Below are 14,793 nucleotides of genomic sequence, written 5' to 3'. Positions count from 1 at the left end.
CTTTTTACAAAGCTGTGTACGTTATTCTTCAGTGTTCAGGATGGGAATCTTTTCAATCAGTAAGGCAGAAAGCAATTATGAACAAAAAGGATATCGTCTTTCCCAAGACCAAATTAAAAAAAAATCCACTTTTTTCTGAGTTTCTATTTTTTATGAAATAACATCCTAACCCTATATTTAGAAAAGAATGTGAAATCCCTACAGTTATTGTAGCAAGTTCAGTAGCACCTGTCAGTTATGTATTTTAAGTATATTTAGTCTAACTTAAAGTCTGATACTTTTGAAAGACACTTGATTGTCTTAAATTAAGAGTGTTATGAAAGGACTGATTGTACAAAGAACTGTAACTTTAACCTCTCATAATAGTGGAATACTGGTTTACCAACATTGTGTGAATTTCTTAGTTTTGCAGAAGATACTCTGACAAGAAAGTACTTTATTCTAAAACACAATCAGTAATCAAATGCTTGACACATCTTTTTAAGGAGGAGTCAAAGGAATTTGATAATGTTGCAGGGGTTTTGTTTTGTTTTGTTTTTGATGGAACTAGGGTGGCTGAGAGAGGACTTGGTGAAATGCCTCGTGTCCAGGGAAGGCTGAAAAGGAATGTGTTTTCTTTTCTCAGAAGAAAGGAGCTTTATGTACATGTGTACTGAGGGCAGGAATACAGTATGCCAGTGTTGCCTCAGGCAGAGTTCAGGTATTTTCTTCCGAGGCCTCTGGTACAGGCTGCTCGTACTTGGCATGCTACTGGACTAGATGGAAAGCAAGAACAATCCAAAATGACAATTACTAGTAGATTCAGTGCAGATATAATTTAAATTCAATGGGTTGCTTGTTCAGTCAATTAAACAAATGATTTGTTAATGTATTTTTAGTCTTTTCATTCATGTAGACATATAGTTGTAGGAAACTTTTAGTGTCTTCAAACAGCTATTTCTCTAATCCTTCAAAAAGTAAATTCGTAAACAAATCTTTAGATCATGTTCCTTGCTTAACTCTTTCCTACTTATTCTTTCCATTTTTGGAAAACAGGAACAAAACAACATATGAAGTCTGCTTTGTAATGTTTTCCAGTCTTTAAAACAATTACACCTTTGTTGAAGAAAAAGGAAATCAAGTCCAATATTCATAAGTACCTTTTTTGTAAGAACCTGATTTAATTAATGATGCTGAAGTCTAATGCAATGTGCTGATCGGATCAACTTCTGGTCATGTGTCTTGAATTTGATGCTGCTAAGATTTGGCCAGACGTTTGAGCCTCTAAAATAATGCACAGCAATTATATTTTTTGTTTGTTTGTTTGTTTTGTAGCCCAGTCTCTTGTGTTTAAGATCATGTGGAAGTTAAATCACAGAGGGAGAAAGAGGACAATATAAGAGTATGGTAAGCAGCCACCTATAGAGCATGGAAAACTAATTCAGAGTAGTATTACTTTCTCTTTTGATGTTACTTTTCTTTTTTCTTTGTCTTTTAAATTTTAACCTTACTTGACTTTGGATAGAGGCTTCTTCTATGTTAGACTAATCCTGCAGTGTACTGCTAGCTTCAGATTACATGTGAATGACATTATCCACAGGTATTTTTCCAGAGCATGCTCTCAAAACTTGAGCAACCTGTTCTGGTTTTTCACTGATTACCAAATATTTTCCTTTTTTAAACTATTTCTTGTTCTATAGCATAGAAGTGACATGGTGGAGTAATTTCCTTCCTGCTGAAGCAGAAGTGTGAAAACAGGAATCATAACACTCCTGCTTGTTCTGGGACTCAGGATTCATAACTGAGGATCACTTACACCTTGCAATCGTAGTGTTTGCCATCATGTCTGCGTTGCATCAATACCCACAACACACCCAATTCCTGGAGTTCTGTGCCGGTCACTCTGAGTTGAGCCTAAAATCTGAGCATGACATTTCTTAGTAGAAGATTGCTCCAAGTTATTTCTCAGCCGTTAGGAAAGAATCTCTCTAGGATGGCAGAGGCACATTTTCATGCACAAAAGTGCTGCTTATTTGTTCCTTAGCATGCTGGAGCATTCTTCACCCTTTGACAGAGGAGCTGACATTCCCTTTGGATAGAATCAGCAGCAGAAACAATGCAAGTCACGTTTTTCACAAGCCAGAAAAATAACAGTCTTTGTTCTGGTCAGACACAATGATTGAATAGATATTATGTCAAATATCTATATGAACTATTTCTTTGAAACTGTTACAGGGACTTCATGAGGAGAGGTAACTAATGAAGTTCCTTGTTTATTGATAGAAAAAAGTGACATTTTCTTGTGTGTCTAACAATGACTTAGCTCTAGAGATTGCCTGAATGTGAACTGGTACAGACAAAAGTTCAGCCTGTCACAAGATGATTAAGTTTTCAGTTTCTTACCACTGAAGATTCATGTAGAAATGAAGTCAGGATCAAATGATATGAGAGAAAAAAATGGTGATTCTTAAAGCTCATTGACCTTTATAAAGAAATAAGAATGGTCATGCCAATTCTTTTAAGGGTTGATCAGCCAAAAATGATGCCAAAAAAAGGAATAATGGTTAAAGGATTGAATGATTGCCTTTTTTTTTTTTTTTTTTTTTTTTTCCCCCCCCAATAATAAAAGACCAGAAAGGCCCAGAATCAGCAGATAGACATTTGGAAAGGCACTCAGTACAAGCAGAACACAGAAATGGTAGCTTGGTGACTGGGACATGAAACAAGAATTTTTAGTATAACTCTTTATGTGCAAGTCTGCCTTGGAAGAGAGCATGAAATTGGCAACCTGATCAAACACAGATTCTGAATGAACAAAAAAGGCTGTGGTGAAGAGGGATGCATGGGTAGCAAAGAAGAAATTCCATCAGGAAACACAGAAGAATGATTAAGTAAAGAATATAAACACCCTGCTGAAGAGTACTCAGTTCCCTGAGTGGAAAGGCCTCATTCACCAATCTTTTGGTTTATAAAATCATGGGAAAGAACTACAAGGAGGAAGAATAGTGAGAATTCACCAGTTCCAATAATGGATCCCGGAAAGATCTTCAGTAGAGTTGAGAGAAATGTGGTCTGAAGTACAAAAGACAGTATTCTTTTATAGTTGTTCATTATATTTAATATTAATTCAGGAGTTGAGGTAACTGCTTTGTAACAAGACTTGTGGAAGGAAAAGCCGTAGACTTCAGCTGAAGAAAAGATTGGCTTTCTGAGTCTGATAAGGCTACATAGCCAAGGAGCTGTGCGATTGACACCTTTGCCATCAAAGGAGTCTAACTGAACTGTACAAATGAGATAGGCCACACGTTAGGATAGAATTTGATGACAGCTGCCAGTTAGAAAGACAGCTGGAGTGAACTTGGACAGCACTGCCTGAATGATTTCAGCCCTACTGAGAAGAATACTGAAACAGAAGAAAGAAACTATGAAGATGATGCACTTTTGTAAGATCTGTTATAGTCAAAACATATCCTTGCATATCTTTCTGATCCTTCGCAGTTATAGGAAGTTCTGGGCAAAATGAATTGACAAAACTTTAACTATAGAAAGCCCATTACAGTACAAATAACTTGTGATTCATCAAAAGGGCAGGGGGACAGGCCTGGAGGAAGTTGAAATCAAATGTCACCACCTAAAAATATATCTGAAATGATGAAGTTTCTTCCTCTGATGAATATATGGAGTAAATGCCACAAAAGGCCATGCTCTTTCTGAACTGCGTGATACTGACCTTGTGTGGGCTGGAGATAAAACATAGGAATGGGTTCTGAAAAGATGCTCTAAATAATTTATTGACCACATCCTGAGAACTGGCATTTGTCAATGTTCCTGAATCCACAGCTATTTCAGCAAATGCCAGTAGCTCAAGACTTAGCAGAGTGGTACTCCAGTTACAGTGAGATGAATCCTGTCACCCATTGCTTCAGGCAGCTTTCGATCACCAAGAATAAGTATGCCCAAATAGCAAGAGCGGCTGGGCCATGGGAGAGATTCAGAAGATGCTCCCACATCTCAATAATCTCAGCAATGTGACAGGTAGATCATAAGCCCCTTGCAGTATTGATAAAATAGTAACAGTCAGACCAAGCGCCCCTTACTAATGTGTTTCAATCCTACCTCAAAGAAATAGAGAATGACTGACTGTTAAGGAGATGGGTGAGATTTTCAGCATGATAAAGGAGATGCAAATGAGCGTCCTGGTTTCATCACTGTACGAACCTGGCTGTGTATAAGTAACCACTGATGACCACAGATGAAAACTATCTGTGCTTTTTTCAGTTAGCCTCAATAGCCATTAGGGACCTGTGGTCATCGGGCACTTTTGCACAAGATGGGGGAGCTTTTTGTTTGTTTGCAGCAGCAGTTTCATAGCAGTTCCACCACCCTCAAAGGTCAGCAGTTTATGAGAAACAGCCCTGGCAGCTGCCCTAAAGTTGCCACTCGGCACGTAACACATCCACTGCTTAAGTAGCGAGGCTGCAGAAGGTAGTGGTAATGAGGTAAAGTGACTGCCATTCACAATGTAGCATACCATTTCCTACTTTGGTGTTGGCTGACTACTTTTTCTAGTTTTGTGGAAAATGCTGCTTCTCCATAACTCTGCAATTCAGCTCGTCACAGAAAAGCAATTCCTTTGGGTTCAGCACTCAAGATTATTACTTCAAGCTCTAACCACTTTGCCTGAGCACTGATTGACAAGAGCTCTGCTGCATCAAAAAGACTTGTGTTTTTTTTTTTTCTTCTAAGCTACTGAATAGTGATGGTATTGCTTCTAGGAATAGTATAGTTGGTTAGACAGGAGAAATCCTGACAACGTTGGAGGTAAATTCTCATTTAAATTGATCCTGTATGAAACACATGAAGCTGTGTTTATGGCAGCCTTTTCCTGTCTGTACATGTCTGAAATGAACAAGATGCTTCATCTGATGGGTCCTGGTAAAAGCAAAGTGATGTGAAGAATTACTGTTGTCATTTATTCATTGTGGGTGCAGCCGTAGCAAGAGTTCTCAACAGCCATGCAGCAGTACAGGCAAACCACTCAGCCTTAAATACTTACAGTGCTCTCCCCTTTTTAATTGTTCTGTGCTTAACAGATCTTTCTTCTTCATCTTATGACAAAAGCATTAGTAGTAGCTGGATAGCTGATCCACAGAACAGTATGACTTGAAGAATTTTTAGTAACTGATCATTTCTGAAGGTACAATTGCTTTGTTGTGCTGGTTATTGGCAAGAGAGGAAAACGAATGTTGATAGTCAGTTGCTAGTTCATGTTTGCTGCTGGAACCTCTCAGATTTAAGAATGAGAAAAGAAACGTCCATTTTGTATGCTCACGCAGTGGCAACTTGTGTTTGGAACAGGTGTAGAAGTGCATAGCATGAAAACCATATCCTGAAGCCTTAATCAGATTTTCTTCTTATTTTACCTTTATTTTCACTCATGTTTTCTAAAATATTAGAAATACTTTTCAATATTTATCTTATTTCCCAGTATCAAGCCTAAGTTAAATGATACAGATTTTTTTTAAAAAAAATTAAGTAGCCCCTGAAGAGCATATGTTAGAGAGATTCTCTTACCTGAAGACCTGATTTCTTTCGATTTCTGTGGGAGGAAAAAGAAATGTACTTATTTAGAGCTCCGTTGCCAGTTAAGCCAAGAATCCTGCCCTTCCATGAGCTAGGCCTAGTCCAGTATTTTTAATGCTGTCAATGGGAGTTTGATATTAACTTCAGTGAGCTTGGGATCAGTTTCTCCTTCATGTCTGGAAGCATAGAGCTGTCACTCTGGGTATTTCTTCCTGGAATGTGAAGATGAGCCTGTGATCCAGCAACATTTGAGGAGAGTCCCCGCCCTTGGTCCACATGTTTCGCAGCGATGAGTGGCTGGGAGCACTGAGAATGTAGCAGGAATGAGTGTCTTTAACTTCTGTGCCAACATACATAAGGTAGGTCCTTCTGTAAGTCTCTCTAGAGATATATAGATGTTATTAGAATTTTACTGTTTGGCCCAGATATTTTAGGTGTTTAGGTTTCTTCTTATGACATGTTCTTCTTTGCCTGTCAGCCCAGCTCTAAACAAGGCAGGCAAACGCAAACATGCAAATGGGCAGGTTTCTTTAGCGTTGGGAAACACATGCATACTCTCAGCATAGATTTCCCCTCTCCCCTTACTAGAGTCTTGTTTCATTTTGGAAAACTGGGCACCTATGGCTAATTTTCAAAGCACTGCCCAAGGAGTACACCAACCCTCTCCCACAGGCATTCCTGAGAAGGATTTGGGTGGGTACTCCTTTTTATAATTTTGTCCTAATGCCCAGCTGATCTTAAGTGCAATAAGATTATAACATTATACTGAATTACCCTGAACTATTCTGGTTTTTAATGAAGATGCTATAATAGGTTGGAGTGTATCTTATAGATGGTGATTTTGGGTTAGCTACTGTGTTCGTTGTTATTGTGGCTTAGTTTGGTGTCTTGTGAAGTGACTTGAGAGTGAGAAGAATTTTTTTTATATAGTGTATAAGGCAGTGAGTCTCAGAAATGCTCTCATTACTTTTAGCTAGCTGGTGTACTCCTGCTGCTGCTGTGTGTTAGTTCTAGTAGAGTCACAGAAGGCTTCTGTGTATTTTATCTCATAGCAGTAATAGGAATTTTATTGTAATAAACTGAGTTTGCACTTGAAGAAATAAAAGTTTCTACAATATAGTCTAATGATTTTTGGTAGAAATGCAGTATAAACATTAAGATATCTCCTTTGAAGGAAGTGTATTTTTACTGTGCTTTTCTGTACAGAAGTAGACTTGTATTGTATTCTGAGAGTAATAAATGATATTCAGAAGTTTTCAGTGCTTTGATACACCACTTGGCAAGAAGATTGGGGTTTATTTCTGAAGCAACTAATGTACAAACCCAAATTAATGTTCTCTTTTTCCTTCTATTTTGTGGCCTGATTTGTTCTTTCTATGCAATCTTAGCAGTAATAAATTAACAATTACTTTGTAATTTTGAATACTACCTTACATACGAGGATCTCAGTGCACTTTATACGGTTATTAAGTAACCCTCCTTCATGCAAGAAGGAAGTATTGATCCTTTTTATTGTAAAAAGGTGAATAGTGACATGCACAGATCTTGCACAGTTTGCCACAATCAGGCAGGAAGCCTGTGGCAGGGATGTAGATGGAACGAAGGAATCTCTTAATCCGCTGTGCAAATGGTTATAGCATTCACAGAATTTGTCTGTGCATCCATAGACACTTTAATTTACAAAGTCTAACTGTGCCTGATTTCACTGTTGCTTTTTCTGGTTTGCAAGTTGACAGCCTAGTGTAAGGCAAAAGCTATGCCAATACATACCGGTAACTATAAAGGTGATAGCTATATCTTTCAGGAATCTGTTTGTTTACTCTTCAGCTAGGCAGACATTGCTCATTGCCATGCAGCCAAGTAGACATTTTGTAAGAATGTACCTGACTGTTGATGGTCGCTTTTCTTGCTGTTTTTTGGTTATTCAAATACTCGTACACTGCTCTGTTGCAAAATTATTTTCCCTGGTGCTTAATGCTTAACCCAGTGCTTAGTACTGGCTTGATCAGTCCCTGAGACCAAGCTTTTGTTAGATTGTTTCATTTTCTTCAAAACTGCAGTGGGAATAATACTATTTCTGACTCCTACAGGTAATCTCGGGGGATTCCTGTAGTGCAGTAGTGTTTTACAGGGCTTCAGAGGCAAAAGGACTACTGCAAAAAGATGTTTCTCCCCTTTTTGAAGTCACCTCTGTCGCTTGAGTCTGAACCGGAGTCTCTGTGTTCACGTGGCTACCAGCAATGCAGGATCTGTCTGAAGCTTTGGAATATGTAGAACCATTATCTAAGATTTAAATATAATGTGTGCTATTGCTTGTACTTGGTACGCCTGCCTCTTTCCCCACCGCTCTTCTCTCCTCCCTGTCTAGATGGAGAATTGACAGCTGTGGCCTCAAGCAGGGTGTGTTTGGTAGCTGAAGGATTTGGATGCCAAGTTCTGGGATATCACACTCACAGCGGCATTTGGGTCTGCGATAGGCTCTGGCATTGCACTGCCTGCAGCTGCGAGGCTCTCTGGGGTGCTGTTGGGTCAAGCTGCCTTCTCCATGGCAGGGTGCCTTGCTGATCAGTTGCTACCTTCTGTACCAACTGCTTCCTGATATGGTGTAAGAAAGCCACATGCAGCACTTTTATGGCCACTGTGGGTAGGGTCTGACAACCATATATTGTTTAGCTTTAGATCTGTACTGTGCCTGTAAAATTATCTCACGCAGTAAATGACATCACGTAAAAAACTTGCATTTCCAGTGCAATCTTACTTCCAGCAGGCTCTGGGCAAATTCTTCAGGAGATTCTCAATGCTCAGGTATTTATTAATTAGGACATACTTGTTTCTGGACATCTCTTGTATCTATACTACAAATTGTAGGGAAACTAACATTCCCAGCGGTTAGCAATGTATTTATTACACCTGCTCTTGGCTGCCCACCAATTCACTGATGAATCCCTCTGGCACCAGCTGCATGGCCATGTACAGGAAAATGTTAAATTTCCATGAAGAGAATGTGGCTTGCAGCGGCTCAGGAAGCCATCACCTCCTTCAGAGCATTGGAGTCTGGCAGCACCGGGGAGTGCCCTGCAGTCTGCGCACAGGAGCTCAGTACCAGGCACTGACAGCATCTCCGGGAATTCCAGTCTTTTGAGTTCATCTCAGGTGCTTTTGCTGTGGAAAGCCAACTATGACAATGCTGGTTTCTTCTGCTGCTCCTGTTGATTGTCCACCTTGTTTGATTCTACCTTTGAGGTGTGATACACAGATGTAAGGTTATGCAGGTGCGTGTCTGTGCGGGTATGCCAAGCTGGTGTAATAGACACGCCTGGTGAGATGGGGTTAACCTGACAAAGTGAATTAGATTGGTAAACGCAGTGATTCTGTTCCACATAGCCAGCGAGGCAGCTGTAAAACAAAACCATAAAATGTTCCCTGGTGTTTATTTTCTGAAGACTGTCAGGGTCACAAGGAGAACGAACCATCTGAAAAGGTCTGTGATGCAGAAACAAAAGTTGACTGAAAAAGTGATTTTAATTATTCATCTTCCCAGCCCGGAACTCATGGGATAAAAAGAGTTAATATGTCAAAACATGTGATAGATGGACTCCAAGTAAGAACTTATGCACTGATACTGAAAATCCTGATCCCTTACTGGTGTCAGTGGAAACAGTGAGTGCTCAGCAACTCTGAAAATTAGTGAAATCAGGTTTCAGCCAATGCCTTTGTTCTGAGAGATCTGCTAGCGTGGCTGTTCCAGTACCTGCACTAGAAATCATTTTGCTGTGGGTGAAACGGAGCTGTCCCTGGGATGGAAACACAGCAAAAAAACCCCATCGGGAGGATGCATTTTTTGACCCTGATGATGAAGCAATGTCACACCTGTTACTAAGATACTTAAACATTCTCACATAGCAAGCTGCATAGCCCTTATGCATGGTAACAAATTACTTGCTTTATCTTCAGTTTTATCCCCTCCACTTCAGAGACCCAAAAGACCATTTCAATATGCCAGTTTAGCTACTCCTTTATGTCTGCTAACGTAGAAGCCTAATGTAGTCAGCTAACATTGATAAATGTAAGTCACTGATGTGCTGTGTGGCTTCCCCAGACTGTTTCACTCTTGTTCTGACTGTCTGGATACAAAAGAGACCATATTTAACTTTCTTTCTGGATCCTTCGGTGGATTCCAGTGTGGTCTAACTGATGAAATAAGTTTTTACTGTACAGCAACTGGTGAAAGGTGCCTGTCAAAATGCTAAACATAAAACTGCTTTAAAAAGATAATATTGGTTATAATTAACAGTATGGTTTTAACACGGTATATTTTGTCTTTTTCTTTTCCTTAAGATCAGATTGCAGTAGGAAAAATTGTAACCTTAGCAGAAAAAGTCATAGGACTCAAACTACCAAAAAAAATCCAGTGGGCATTTGTTATAATTGCTGCTGTGAAACCAATTGAGACAACTGGAAACAGAATACCTACCATAACACTTGGATTTCACAAAGCTTTCATGATTCAAAGCCCTGTTCTTTAATTAATTTTACTAGTAAATTAAATTACAACATCCATCCAGCCAAATATAATGCCCAAATTGTTGAAGAGAACAATGAGTGACATGCCTGAGGACAAAACCAGAATGTCTGTCGTACCTTGGGAGGAGATTTCAGGCATTCCTGGCTTTTAGAGATCGCTGGAATATGCCATTCTCACACTCTGCCGTCCCCTGCTCTGTCTGACAGGCAATTTAATGTCACATAATGTCCCTTTTGTCAGAATCACACACGATGCAGGCTCAACCTGCTGAAATGACGTTAGCAGTCATGAATCAAGCACTCTCATGCCAGAGAAAGGGTGGTGATCAGAGTCATCCTTCCCCACGCTGACCCTGAGATCAGGCTGCAGTACGTAGGTGTAAGGCATGGCTTACAAAAACGTTGTGTATTTTGCCTGAAGGCTGTCAGAAATCCCCAGTATCATCCTAAAAGTTGTGTCAATCAGCTACTGCTCATGTGGCAATAGCTTTTCTGACAGAATGACAGAGAAATGAGCATGCTGACCCAGGAGCTGGCAGGTTCCTTGGGGCTATCGTGGAGGATCTGGAAGTGGTTTTGTGGGATCTGAGTGTTCCTCACTGCTCTGTGCTATTTGCATTAGAGATAGCCACTACACATTTGCTACGCTAATTCAGTGAACTCTTGCGTTTAATCATTAGCTTGTGTTGGCTGTAACTGGGATTGTGATGACTATAAAATATAATTTTACCCAGATTAGAATATGCCTAAGGTCAGAATCAAACTTTCAGAGGCTGACAGGAAGAGAAGTGGAAGTGCTGACAAGCTAGCGTAATGTGTAGTAAACAAGAATAAAAATCAATATATGATTTAAACTATGTGCTAATTAATACAATATAGATCCTGAGAGCCCTGGGAAGCTGAGAAAGGACTCTGTTTCCTTCTTAGTTTAGAAACGGCCAGAACATACTGTCCTTGAGCTAGATAACAGCAGCTCTTTGTCAAGGTAGGAGAGAAGACCCTCTCCATTTGAGTTGCTAGGTGGTCTGTACCAGCTTTGCCAGAGTAAGTGTTCCAAAGCTAGCTGAGATAGATAGTGAGAAGTCCAAAAGAAAGGAATTAAATATTTATTAAATGATAGTTCATCAGTCTCTTGAGTCAGTAGGTCAAATTAAGTCAGTTCTTTGCATTTGACGTACTGGGACAGATTTTTAAGATCATTTAGACTCGTTCTGTGGTGAGCCCTACAAAAGAGACTACTGTGCTATTTTAGTCTAATTTATCATATGAGTACTAGACTAAAGTAAATTGCTGTACTTAATATCTGTAGGTGAGCACAATAGTTTGCTTTGTAGAAAGACTGTACAACTTCTTAAATGCTAAATGACTTTAGGCGTGAAGGAATTATTGTGAGCGGTATGCTGAACCACTTGGTGAATAATTGTGTGTTTGAAAAGTTTAGGTGTGGCACATCCTGATGCATTTCATACTTTATTGAGAACTTTCTGGTTTGGTCTGAGGGGAGGTGATTAGTCCTGTCCACTTTTGAGTAACTTATTTACATCCTTACACTTAGATCATAACATATCATATTGTGGGTCTGGGGGTTAGTTCTGGTCTGAGCTATAGCTGGTTTTTGAGGGGGGAAAAAAAAAAGTAATCCCACTATTAAGATATTTTTCTTTCTGTTTTTAAACCATTCCCGTACTTCTAGGATGATACAATTAATGGCTTTATTAATCACTCTTTACCTGACTGCAATGAAGAGATCTCTTCTTCCAGAAAAGATCATTGTGTTATTGGTGTGTCAGTTCTGTCTTCACTTTTACTTTAGAGAATAAAGATAAATTCTGGGGCATGCATTTGACTGTGTTCTGACTAAAGGCAAAAGGAGGAAATGGTGCGGGGGGAGATTGAGGGAGATGTTCAGAAAAGACAATGTGTGTAAAAGAGACTAAAAGAATGTAAGAAAGACAAAAGTTGCTTCTGGGTTTTAATAGGAAAGAGAGAGCTTATTCATTTTGTTTCCATCGCTGAGTTTATCTGAGTCTGCCCTGGAAGAGGTCAGGGCCGTGCTGGAACAGCCACCCTCACGGTCTAGCAAACATTCTGTTGGTGGTGGCTCACAAAGAAGTGACACATTCCTTTTGAGTTGTTTAGGTTGTGTGCTCCCAGCTTGAACACTGAAGAAAATTGTGTGAGGAGGAACTGGTGACTGCAGAATTAGTAAAAGAGGTTCATGTGGAACTTACCACAGTTCCTGGGCAGGAACCTGTAATCCTAGATGGGATGGCATTATGCTGTGCTTTCACATTGGCTGCCCTTTTGTGTTCCGCAGGACTATTTGGAGAAGCAAATGCTGTTTGGCATGAGTCTGGCCCTGCATAATTTACATTACTGTTATTGTATTTTATAGCATGCAGAATAGAGACTTGGTTCTGAAGAGAGTACATGGAAATATGGCTGCCATTTGTCAGTCCGGATTTAATTAGTTGCATTAGCTGTAGCAGTGAAGATCTAGTGAGCAGAATGTGCCTGCGCACAGGCAGAAACATCAAGAAACAGTTGCTTTTAACTGCGAGGGCCCAACCTATAATCAGGTGTCATGCTTTTTATTTTCTGACGGTGCAAGTCTGGACTCTTATCAATTCAGAGGGAACTCCTACAGCCGTAGGTTACCATCTGCTGCTGCTGCTGTATCCAGTTGTTGTATTAGTGTTTATTCTAGCACAACAGTGCAGGGAAAAAAAAAAAAAAGGAAAGGAAAGGAAAAAGCAATAGAACCAGAATAACTCACAGTAGTTAGCTCAACAAAGCCTGCCATGGGGTCAGCCATTTAAACACTTGCTTAAATCTCAGCACACCCAAAATTCAGCAAATCACTTATGCTTGTGCTCTAGAGCTTTGCTGGTCAGGGCCGAAGGACTGGGGAAAAGGATATTTTTTTTCATTGCTGGAAGAATTATGAACTTGATGCACCTGGAATTTCTCTAGTTTATACATCTCAGCAAAACAGGTGTCACAGAGCACTGCGTCACAACAGTAGGCTGGTACGGCACTTGTATGTGCATGAAAATGAATGAAATGTGTGAGAGATGCAGACTCGGAACACGTTGCCTTGGTCTCTGACAGCAAGTATTTTCCTGGAAGTACAGAAGGGCCAAATTCAGACCTGAGAGAGATGGTTGCAACTTCTTTGAAATCAGAATGACAAACACATACCCTATATCTGAACTTTACCTTAAGCTAATTTGTATTTCCAGTTGAAATATATTGGAGAAATCGGAGAGATCCCCTCCCCCCCCCTTTTTTTTTTTACTTGAAATGTTTTGATGATAAAGTTAGTTTCTGGTGGTAAAACACATGAAAATATTAAAATGAATGCAACTAATCATGATGGAACAGGCATGGTATAAACCTGCCTATACTCTCTGAGAAATAAAGCCTAGCTAGCATGCCGCAGGTACTTCTCATGCAGGAGGGGCTGCTTTTCTAAGTAGACTATTTATTATGGGTGGCTGATATCTGCATTCTGGCTCAGTTCCCTGTAGTAAGGAACTGACCACATTACTATTTGCAAACACAGGGTTCACTCAAGTGGTACTAAAAAGAGAAGAGGTGGGGCAAGCAGAGCTTTAAAAAGAAAAGAGGAGTCCGTCCCAGTTTGTATGTAAAAAGCAGCTGCGTTTTGGAGAAGGACGGTACCTGGAGATCTCGCTCCCTGTACTCCACTGAGGGCTGCAGCGAACAATTTTCCAAATTTTCTGCTTTAAAGATTTAAACAGCAGCTTTTTCTTGTTGTGAGGAATTCACAGTGATCCTTGCGAGCAGCGCTTTTAAGCTGTGTTAAATTTGTGGCAAGAGTGTCAGGCATTTCATACTTGGCTTCCAAAAAAGAAACAAGAAACAAAAGAGAGAGAGAGAGAGAGAGAGAGAGAGGGGAAGGAGAGAAAAAAAAAAAATCCGATGTGTGTGGGGAAAAAATCTCCCAGGAGTTTCTTCAAGGTTGTAGTCAGACACAGTAAGGGCTGAAGTGACAAGAAAAGCAAGGCAAAGATAAAACTTGGTATAGTGATAAAATGTCTGAGTGTAAAGTGGGAGATTGCAGAAACCTTTTGGGATTACACATGCTCATCTTGTCCTGGATATGACTGAACACAAACTGGTTTTTCTCTAGTGACGTTTCAAAAAACCTTCAAGATTATGTTTCTCTTCCTTGTTGCTTTTTTGCCAGTGGCTTTTAAAATTGGTTTTGTCAGCCTCTCAGCTCTGCAGCACTGGAACTGTCCTAATGGATACAGATTAAAGACTGAAAACTCTGCTTGTATAGGTAAGTTGCTTGACCATTCACAGATTAAGAAAACTGCATTTCTATTCTCTTAATTGAGCTTCATAATTTTCAGAGTTTTTTTACAGATTACTTGTGTGTTGTACTGGCAGAATTGGTAAATCAGATTCTCGATATCCTTTGCTTCTCATAATGAACAGAACTCATTTACTTAGTTTGTTTTTCAAAAACCAGCCACTTGTCTGTCAGTTTAGCTATCAGAAAGCAGGATAAACTTTTATATGATATTGAGAGATCCAAACTGTTCCCTAGTTACCAAAATTCCTTGTCATAGCTTTAGTGTTTTCGTATTTTCAATACATGTGCATGCACATATTTGTGCTTCTGTATATGTAACGTTTGTGTATAACAGTATTTTTGTATTTCTGTATGCATATAGA

The 14,793-nt window shown here is 39.7% G+C and overlaps 1 protein-coding gene and 1 long non-coding RNA gene across 2 annotated transcripts in view; both read left to right on the top strand.

Annotated features, from left to right (window-relative positions):
* Positions 1-14,793, top strand: part of LOC129783887 (uncharacterized) — a 177,995-nt gene that overhangs the window by 71,993 nt on the left and 91,209 nt on the right. The gene's annotated exons all lie outside the window — the stretch shown is intronic.
* The window catches only part of EGF (epidermal growth factor), a 60,850-nt gene continuing 59,791 nt past the window's right edge, over positions 13,735-14,793 (top strand). The window contains exon 1 of the mRNA XM_005238074.3: positions 13,735-14,395. Coding sequence (XP_005238131.2) covers positions 14,269-14,395 — 127 coding nt within the window. The 5' untranslated portion in view covers positions 13,735-14,268. The remainder of the gene's footprint in view (positions 14,396-14,793) is intronic.

This window comes from Falco peregrinus, chromosome 2 (assembly GCF_023634155.1).
Source record: "Falco peregrinus isolate bFalPer1 chromosome 2, bFalPer1.pri, whole genome shotgun sequence".
Taxonomy (NCBI): domain Eukaryota; kingdom Metazoa; phylum Chordata; class Aves; order Falconiformes; family Falconidae; genus Falco; species Falco peregrinus.
Note: the sequence above shows the minus strand (reverse complement) of the source record. Positions and strands in the feature narration are given on the sequence as shown.